This window comes from Gavialis gangeticus, unplaced genomic scaffold (assembly GCF_001723915.1).
Source record: "Gavialis gangeticus isolate Ggan-Ray unplaced genomic scaffold, GavGan_comp1, whole genome shotgun sequence".
Lineage (NCBI taxonomy): Eukaryota > Metazoa > Chordata > Crocodylia > Gavialidae > Gavialis > Gavialis gangeticus.
In genome coordinates, this window is record NW_017728996.1 from 32,636,028 (window position 1) to 32,646,379 (window position 10,352).

Here is a 10,352-nt window from a genome sequence, read left to right on the forward strand (position 1 = left end):
CCAAACTTCCAATCATTTGTATTTTCATAGACTTCTTTCTTACTTTAGCTTCTTTTCTGCCTTGGAGAACACATAGCAGCAGTCTCCCAGTGCTTGAAGAAGGGTCTTTGTGCTCGACAGCTTGCAAATAACTTTTTTTTCTAACTATTAAATTAGCCTAATAGAAGATATCACATCTACCCAAAGAACTTTGCCTGCCTTTCATTCGTTTTACATTTATAATACACACATGCCTCCTGCCTGCTCTGGCCCTCGATGAGAAAGGCAGTGACTGCCTTACTCCTATACGTCGCTCCCTCACTCACAGCTCTTAACCACAGCCCCACTCCCCAGCATCTCCAACCTGCACCTGCTGCTTACCCTATGCAGCATCTCTGGCTCTGGCCTGGGAAATGGAGCATGTGGTTCTTCTGGCCTTAGCCATGCCATGGCAGCGCCCCAGGTTGAGGTTGGGACTGGAGCCACAGGTGTAGCCACTCCCCTGCCACTGTGCAGTCCCCTTGCATTCCCCCCTACCTACACAGCCTGTGGTCTCCCCTGCACTCCTCCAGCCCCCTGCACCACACAGTCTCCCTTGCACTTCTGCTGCTCACTGCACAATCTTGCCCATGCTCCCCCCACTGCATGCCCCCTCCCCCACTGCACAAACCACCCTGGCCTTGGCCTGGCAGCAACAGCTCCAGCTTCAGCCCTGGCCTGGGGCACACAGCTGTGGCTCCAGCAGTGGTTGCCTCCAGGAGGCTTTTTTCCCTCATGTGGAATGGTGGAAAAACTGTGTGTTGGATTTGAGTAAATAAGGCAAGTCATTTTTCTGACATAAGTATGCATGTGGAGGATAGCTCACCATCTATATATGCGACAAATGTCACGTATAAGATGTCGGTCTTAGTTTCAGAAATGTTCGTATTTAAACAAATAGAGAAAGTGGGACACTGTTTTCTAAAAGAAAACTCAAAATTAATTAAAAAAAGTATACTATCCAATTTTAAATGTTCCTATCTTGCTTAATGAGTCTTCCTTTTCCTACAGCTACTTTTCAAAATATAACTGCTTTTCTAGAGATATTTTTAATGTAAATGATAAGGGCCTGTTTCTGCCAAGATATGTTATATTCTTGGTTTCTGCTTTGTCATTCTCTGATCTCTTATCTCATTACTCTCTTCTAACGTGGCTCTACCTTTTGATTTTTCCTCACCATTTCCCTACTTAGGAAACTATCAAATCCTGGCATCGGAGAATTTAGATGCAGCTCAAGTGCTTATCATCCTGACTAGGTAGCTCACCAACTGGTCCCAAAGCAGCTTAATTGTTGCAACATAACTTCAGTGTCACTGGCCCACGGTGCAGTTCTGTGGTCTCTCTTGACCCATGCTTCAGTATTCAAGCAAAAGATTTGGAGACAAATGCTAGAAAGGGGTGTATTTCTAAAGAGAGGAAAGGAGAAACTGAGGGAGAAGTCTGAGTTGTAACATTACCTGGCCTAAATTTTGATTCTACTCACAGGCCAAACCAAGCAGGTTTCTAGGATGTCCCTTGCTCTAAACTTGTAGCTTGTTGGGTACTCACTGAAGTGTGATTACTTAAAAACATTTCTTTCATTTTTGACTTCCACAGGAATTAGAGAATCTAAAGCGTGTACAGAAACAGGCTTCAACCAGTCAGAGTGCAACAGAAGTTCGCTTAAATAGGGCCCTTGAGGAAGCAGAAAGGTACAGAATGGAGCTGAATAAACTGAAGCAAAATAACAAGGTACATCTAAAAAAAACGTGAAGAGCAATACTGAAATGAAACAAGGTGCTTGATCACGTACCGACTGAAAATACTCATATCATTGATGACAATAGGAGATTGGAGGATTTTTCTTCTGCTTGTAGATCATATCTGATCTGGAAAAAGTTATACAGGAAATTAGAATCCTGTAATAAATCACTTGATTTTTCTAGCTGTTTGAAGAGCTGAAAAATAATGTAACACATGTGGGCTATGAACAGTGTATTTCTGGTTTATCTGTATCTTTTTTTCTTTAGCTCAAGACTTAAGTATATGATTACAAATAAAGGAAAGGAAAATGTTACTTCATTTATAAATGAAGTAGTCATATGTTGGCAAAATTTGGCTAAGTAATTGCAAGCCAGTATATTCCCCTTGAATGTCTACATTGGTTTTATATCTAGTAAAAACAAAACAAGAAAACAGGTCATAGACTAGATTGCTAGAAGAAACACAGTAAAATTATATGCAAGAAAAAGAAATATATATGAATACCAGTCTGTGTTACACCCAGATTACTTATGCCTCTCAGACACACGTGCAGAAACCTTGTGTTAAAAGTTCCACTACCTCAATAATGTAGAAGCTCCTTATCAACTAGGTGCTCTTTTCTGTTTCAAGGATATGTAAGGTACTAATAAGATCCAGCTTTTATTCCTTCTCAAATGTTTTAGTTCACTGCTATTTGTACTTTTTGTGTTGTGTTAAAGTACCCACCCCACTGATACCAGGTTGTTTGTCTCTTCCTTGCTAGGATATAGCTAACCAAGAGCTCAAAAAATTTGAAGAATTAAAAATTCAAAACAAGAGACTGGAGAAACAAAAGGGGGAGCTAATGGCAGGTTTCAAGAAACAGTTGAAGTTAATTGATATTTTAAAGAGACAAAAGGTGAGTGTCAGTCAACTCAAAATTTCAAAGTACTCATGTATAACAATTGAGACTGGCACATTTCAAGCTACAAATGTTTATTGTCAAGATTGTCATGAGTATTTCCTGATAATGATGTGGCAACACATCTACAGTCCTGAAAAATCAGTAAATGGCATGGATCAGCTAGGCTTCCTGTCACTGGGTTGCAGTACTGGCTTTTTCCGTTACAGAAAGGACACTAAGACTATTTCTTGACTTGAGTGTATCTTCTAAAAAGGAATATATATAGTCTTAGTGACACAGGCTGTACAGTCCTGAGACCAAGGGTTTTTTCTGTTATTCATGGAGTAAATGTTGCTCAGATAACAATGGCTTCCCCTAATCTCCAGCCAATGCAGGGCATTCTTCTTAGCAATGCACATTTTTTCTTTAAAAAAGAACTTAAGATGAATCAGCAGCTATAGCAGGTGGTCTTTCAGGACTAAATCCAACTATTTTTCACCAGCTGCTTCAAAATGGGATTAGCAGATAACTTTGGTGATGTGTGGCCTCCTAATCTGTGACAAGAGATGACTTACCTTACAGTAACTTCTGTTCTCAGAGATGTGTTGCTTATATCTGTCACAGGGGCACTAAGGTGCCCTGTTCCTAGAAGGGCAGAAACTACCTGGCGAGAGAGCCCAAAAAGAGAGAGGTAGAGCCTAGGTGTAAGTTACCAGGGCAACAAGCCAGAGAGCAAAATAGCCTGCACCTGGTCAGCTGACCAGAAGGGGCAAAGCCCTGGGTCCATATAAACCCCAGGACAGGGCCTTGGGGAGCAGTTCCCTACTAGCAGCCAGAGGGGAAGGAGCCTCCCAGGAGGAAGTGCCCAGTGATGCAGCACCTGCTTAATATGCTGCAACCAGGGCTAATGGGGCTCCATGAGCTATGCAAGTACCCTTGCCCATAAGATATTTAGGGGCTGGAGAGGAAGTTCTATGCTTTTAAGGGGACAGAGCATACCCTTGTATTTTTTGCATTATGTTATAGCCCAGGGGCTTGTGTTTTGTTTGTTTCATACCACTGGTGGTTTGGGTGAGGCTATTTGGGGAAGGAGGAGTCCTCATAGGGGGCCCACTGCAGCGTGGGGACCCTGGTGCCAGAGAGGGTGTGGCACTTTGGGGTGCATAGACCCCTTTGGGGGCACAGACCCCTGGTGCCAGAGGGAGTGTGGCACTGTATTTGGGGCACAGAGACCCTGGTGCCAGTGGGGTGCAGAGTGAGATGGGGCTGCAAAGAGCCCAGGGAAAGAGGGCAAGGGGGCCAATTACAGTGAGGCCTAGGCGAGACAACACCAGTACCATCTGTGAGGCTTGGGATGTAGTAAAGGGGTGGTTGGAGCCACGCATATAGCCCATAAGGCTGAGGTGTCCTGGGACATTTATTTTGAAACAGGACCCATGAGGTGTCTGGGACCCAAGGGGTTCGGGGAAATCCATCACAACTGTGCTTAGGTAGGCTTGAAGGCAGCCTCCCTATACCAATTATTCCAGCAAGATGTGGCGGACGAGAATAGAGGGTGCCCGGCAGGCTGAATTGGCACAGTCAAGGGGCCCTAAGGGTAACACAGCCATTCTTAAGGACCTCATCCTGTGACAATATCAATATTCCACTCTTGGTATATTTGGAAAAATGTTTGGATTCTCAGTATTCATTGGTCAAGCTCTGCCTTTGCTTCACTCAGACCTCCTCCTACAGGCAAAAATGAGCAGGGCAAAGCCAGTTCCCATCTACACAAAGTAGAATTTTTGGTACAGTAGAATTGAAAGCAGGTTCTTCAACATGTGGTGAAGAACACCAGTTACTGGAAGCTAAGTTACCTCATTTTCTTCAAACATTTTTCTCTATGTGGTCCACTCCAAATGGCTGTCAAGCAGTGGTGTCAAAAAAGGAGACAGCAAATCAAACTGTTGAGAGAATAGTATTGGAAGCATCACTTTGCCAAAGAAACAGCTCTGGCAGCCTGTCCTGTAGCAAGAGGCTTCATAAAGATGTGAATGAAGTACTACATGACTGACCTACAAATCTAGGAAATGTTCCCATTTCCTGAAAAGTTGCTGAAACAGCATGTGTACCCCTTCTCCCTCCAAGTTTCAGCATACGCACCCCTTTATATTTTGTTCTTGTTTTTAATGTTGCCAATTATGTGATATAAGGCAGGCTACATAGACATTAAATAAGAAAAGCAGTTGGTTCAAACACCAGACTGACTTTCTTCCTAGGCAAGGAAGCTTACATCTGAGGCAAATGGGTGTATAACCTCATTCCTGAAATATTTCATGAGCAATTACATTTGTTAGTGACCACTTATGATTAAATGAGAAGTTTGCTCAGCCAGTCTGCTAAAACAGTTCTGGAAGGTTGACTGTTCTGATAGTTATTCACCGATTGATCTGCTGCTTCCTCCATTGGATCACTTCATACCCTCGTGGTGAAAACCTGTTTCTTTTTGGATATTTATGTAAAGCAAGGGTGGCCAGAGTTATTTGTCTTGGGAGCCACATCCAATCCTGCACAGAAGTCAGAGAGCCAGGGGGAGGGGGGTATAGGGAGGTACTAAGTGACCCAGAGTGGAGGTGACCGCCCCTGCACCGCTGAGCCACTCCAGCTTTCCCTGCCGAGAGCATGCCCCTAGGTAAGCGGTGCAGCTGCAGCCCCTGGCAGCCCAGTGCTGGGCGGCACTGTCCCTTGGAGCCACCTCAGGGAGAAGTGGGCAGGGCTGTCCCCCAGAGAGCTGCAAGTACTGCACGGGCGAGCTGGTTGCAGCTTGTGAGCCATGGTTTGCGCACCATTGACATAAAGAATTACAGTTATGATGCCAGTCCCTGTTTAGGAGCAAACCATTGAAAACTTAGTAATCAAATACTGTGCAGTGATATCATCAAGAGTGTATTTGCTTATAAGTAAGCAAATGGTCATGCGGGAGAGCATTCAATGTCTTGCTAAAAAAAATAAATCAAGATATCATATCTATGGCTTCCTCCTTACTTACTAGCCCAGTTACTCTATCAAAGAAAGAAAATACTTTGGTTGACGCACGCTACTTTGTTCTTCAAAGATGTGTATTAGCTGTTTTATCATCATTTTAGTATCTTCTCTGTGCTGACAAATTGTTTACAGTGCTTGTCCTAGCATTTTTTTCAAAGCTAGGCACATTCGTCTAAGTCGTCCTGTTCCCCTTCTTCCATCCTCTCAGATTTTGCTTTACTTCCAATGAGTTCTTGAAGATCATCACTAATGGTGGAAGAGACTGGTTTAGCTGTTGACTTGACTATACCTATTTTTTTTCTAAATATTCTTTAATCTGTTTCCCTAATCTGGCCTGCACTCCTATCTTTTTATTATATATAATCTTGTTAAGGATCTGATCAGTAAACCTTTCTTGTGATGACTGCAACGTGCAATACTTTGGCCCTTTTTTTTATGGCTTTTATTTGTTGTTATTCCCTAGTAACTAATAGATCAGGCTTTCATTTTCCTCCTCTTCTAATGTATTGATAGAGCCTTTTCTCATTTTAGTTTTTGGCCCTTACTAGCTGTACCTCATTTTGTTTTAGCCTTTCTGATTTTTCTCTTTCTTTGAATAGAAAACTTAATTGTTTCATGATCCCTTCCACCAAAATTGCTTGACCTTTTAGATTTTTAACCAGTTCCTCCTTTAGAATCTGCTGTTTTTCCTCATCTCTCATATGACGTTACTGTAATTTCCCATTTCCCTTCCCAGATTTCAGCCCTTTCACCAAATCCGTTGGTTTTACTCACCTCCAGACTTTCAGTTGGGAAGCTAACGTTTTGGCTCACTTCCCTTTTTCATCAATGGCTGCCAACTCTTTCCAGCAGTTATTTTAGTGCAACACCTTCTTCATGGCAAAAGAAACTGTTGACACTTAGCTGTGGAGTCATGCATTGGTCTCCAGTCCTTGTTTGGGCCTTTATGCTGAACAGAGAAGATTGACAAGAACTCTTGTGTCCCTGGCTATTTTCTCATGGCTCTTTCTGGCTTGTAATCACTTTTGATCTGCTCCAAGTCGTATCCGGCAGTGTGACTAGTGCTCACATGTCAGACCTCAGTTATCTTTGCCGCCACCTCCTGCCATTAGGAACAGGTAGATCCTTCTCCCCAGCCATTGGAATCTATTCTTTTCTTATGGTCCAAGGACCAAATATTGGTTATTGAACTCGATGGCTTGTGGCTTCAGATGGGATGTGGGGAGGGGCATCATTCCAGGGAAGATAATAAGTCTCCTCCTTTCAGAACAGTTGGTGTTTCTTCCTTCCATAGCGCTGATGCAGTTTTCTTGAGCCAAGCAGCTTCCTTCATCTGGATGACTATCTGTAGCTTGTTAAGAAGACATTTGTGTTCTTGGGACTCCTCACAACCTAGCTACTGTTTGCTGTAGTTCATTTACTTGCTTCCTGAAGGACTCCATTAGCATCTCTCACACTAGCTGACACTTTCTGCCCAGATTCTTTTACCAGGGCATGACCAGGCCAAGTTCCCATCAAGTCAAGACTGGGACCTGGGTGGAATGCTTGCAAGTCGGAATCCTAATCTGGCCACGAGAGCCCTTGAGTGCAATTGGAAGAAAGGCTAATAACAATGTTGAATGTACTATTTCCTATGTGCTGTGCGACACCCATATTGGCACAAAGGAAGCCCATCTCTAAACAGAGAAGCTGGTGGAAAATTAATTCAGCAAAATGGCTGTCACATGAAATACGGTGTTTGAAACCACAGGTATTTATGTTCACGAAGACTGAAAAAGTAACCAGGAAATGAGAAAAAACACACAACTTATTTTTAAAACTGCATTATAAACTGTAATCTGAAAAAACAAACATTTTCTTCAGTATCATAATAATAGCTAAAACCTAAAGCTAATCCTTAAGGCATGCCACTAAATGTTCCTTCTCCCAATTTAAGTTGCAGTTAGAAAATGCAGTAATTGGCCTGCCCTTTCTATATTCTCAAGTGGAAGAAGGCATCTCAGGCCCAAGTGCAGCCATGCCATCACCATTGATGAAAACGTTCTGGGGGAGGCACTGCAGGAGTGGACCAGCAACAGCCACATTAATTTTAAACTAGCTTTTCTCTGAGTATGTGCGCACATGTAGAAAATTAAGTTGGATCACCTCTACAATATTTGTATGTTAAACTTGGATAGGTCCAACAGGTGGTAGTAGCCTGGAGGTAGAGAATATGCTATCATCTTAGGAACGAGAGAGAAAACATAAAAAATAATCAGGAAAGCAGGGAAACGTGACTTGTGGCAGTCAGCTGTTGCTGTTCAAAATGGTCCCCTTAAGGTGGTTTCTGGCCATCTTGTTGGATTTAAGAGACTATTTCGGCAAGTGTCTTATTTATAAATGAAGGTTTTGCATGGAAGGAATCCTGACCTTAGTGGATGGAAAGTTGCAGCCTTTTGCGATAAAGCAACAATGTTTATATATTAAGATCCCTCTTAGCAGTTTCTAATGTGTACTGCATTCTATTAGTTTACTTCCTTAAGAATACTATTGTACTGAAGAAGAATCCATAGATGGGATACTTTCTTTGTAGCCTTAAATTGTGCAAGAGAAAATACAAACAATGTATTCTCCTTATACAAGCAAGAATAGTTTTCCTCCTTTTTTAAAAATCATAGTGTGGAAGTGAGAAAATTCAGTGTCTAATACAGTCTTTAGCTTGTTTGATCAGAGTGAGTGAAGCATCAAGAGCAAGTTCTTTATTTTTGATTGGTTTACTGTTTTAACCAACACGCTAGTAACGGTTATTTAAACAACTGTACTTTATAATCGCAAGACAACAGCATTTCTGAAATGTTTACGGTACATACAGTATGTTCTTACAATCTAGTACAGTACCTTGAGTGGCCCTTAAGTAGTGGGATTGTAGAGATGGAACCTCTTTTGTAACTGGAAGAAAGCTGTGATGGATACAGTGAACTTGGTTTACTCAACAATTGATAAGCAACATGCATATCCAGGGCACATTGTGATTTAGTCCACTACAGCAAAGGTGCATACTTTTATGTTTGTAACAGCTATGTACTGGTAGAGCAGCAGCTGATTTTTCCTATCTGAAGAGTAGCTGTAACAGTCTTCTATTTGTAGACCGCTCAAAATAAACACTGGCATTTGGGATGTAAATCTAAAGATACTTTTTGATTCATACTAGCTATGACTACAAAAGAGTCGCAATGAATGCTACGCTCTGGAAGGAAATGCACACTGATTTTTCTTGAAATCATTTTTAAAAGCCCACAAGGTTTTTGGCCTTTCTTTAATTACCTTGTTAAAAGCATCTCGACTGTCAAGAACCACATATGGGGGAGGGGTAGGAGAGTCATAGTGTCTTATATTAAGTTGTGTAATATCAGGTCAGTGAAATGTAGTTCATTCTTTTTTACTCTGTCTCACATTATTCCTAAAATAGAGTATCACTGCTCCAAAAAAAAAAACAAGTACAAGGTTAAACTTCTCATTTTGTGCCTTTTTTGGGCACTGAACATCAAAATGTCCATGGTGTGACATACAAAAAAGAACTCTGTCCTTCACTCTTTTTTTTAAAAAACCTGTTCTTTTACAGGTACTTGATCAGCCTTAAATGTGTGCTTGCTTACTTATGGTACCATCTCTCATTAGCTATAATTAAATTTATATTGTCTTTTACAGATGCACATTGAAGCTGCCAAGATGCTTTCTTTTACTGAGGAAGAGTTCATGAAAGCCCTTGAGTGGGGAAGCTCCTGATTCACTATGTAACCTCTCTCTGAAAAATCAATTAGCTTGCATACCATTTTAGAAATATATGTTCTCTTTTCTAAAAATAGTTTCAGGGGTTTTTTGGTTGCTCATGTTGAAATTTATCAAATAACAACAGCCTAAGCATTTTAACGGTTGAATTTAAATTGTGTTGTAATATGTCCTAAAATATAATCAGAGAAATTTAAATAAGAAGCCAAGTTGTCCATTTTCCCCTTAACTGTAATGAGTCAGACATGCAGGAAGGAGAGCAGATTTTATTGAATAAACTAAATCTTAGTTACCAGGTATTTATGGCTTGTTCTTAGATACTGTAGCTTGGATTGGAGGAAGTATTTTGTCCAAATACATGGCAATTTCAATCTCAGAAAATAAAGAACACTTTTTGTTTTTATTTTAGGTCTCACAGGAAGGAAAAATAGAACTCCCAATTCATTTTACTGTTTCATTCTGAAAGCAGTGTGAAACTACTCGTTATACCATATTTTCTTGCATATAACCCACACCTTTTCCCCCACAACCAGCTGGGGAAAACTGAAGTGCATATTAGGTGTGGAAAAGGGGTCCCCAGGGGTCTGCAAATTTTGGCAGGGGGGAGTGGGTTGGAGCAGTAGCAATATTAATTACCGTGGCTCTGGGAGCCTCTTCAATTTAATGCTACCACCACACTGTACATTCCTACCTGCCCCTTCTCCCTAGCTGCATACCAGATTGGGTCGATGCATGGGAATGGGCCCTGGCCAGACCTTGTGTGCCAAATCTGACCCAGCATGTGACCCTGAACTTGGCACACCAGGTCCAACCCCACATACTGGCTGGAGCACTACATCATTCTGAGGTAATGTAGCTGGTTGCATCTAGCACACAGCCCTGAAGCTGGTGCAGTTGGCTCTAGCCCCATCTCTGC

General features: G+C 41.7%; 1 protein-coding gene across 1 annotated transcript in view; it reads left to right on the top strand.

The window, feature by feature from the left end:
- TEX9 (testis expressed 9) overlaps positions 1-10,352 on the top strand; it is a 61,607-nt gene that overhangs the window by 34,648 nt on the left and 16,607 nt on the right. The window contains exons 9-11 of the mRNA XM_019504267.1: positions 1,615-1,749; positions 2,525-2,659; positions 9,356-9,493. Of these exons, the coding sequence (XP_019359812.1) occupies positions 1,615-1,749; positions 2,525-2,659; positions 9,356-9,433 (348 nt within the window). The 3' untranslated portion in view covers positions 9,434-9,493. The remainder of the gene's footprint in view (positions 1-1,614; positions 1,750-2,524; positions 2,660-9,355; positions 9,494-10,352) is intronic.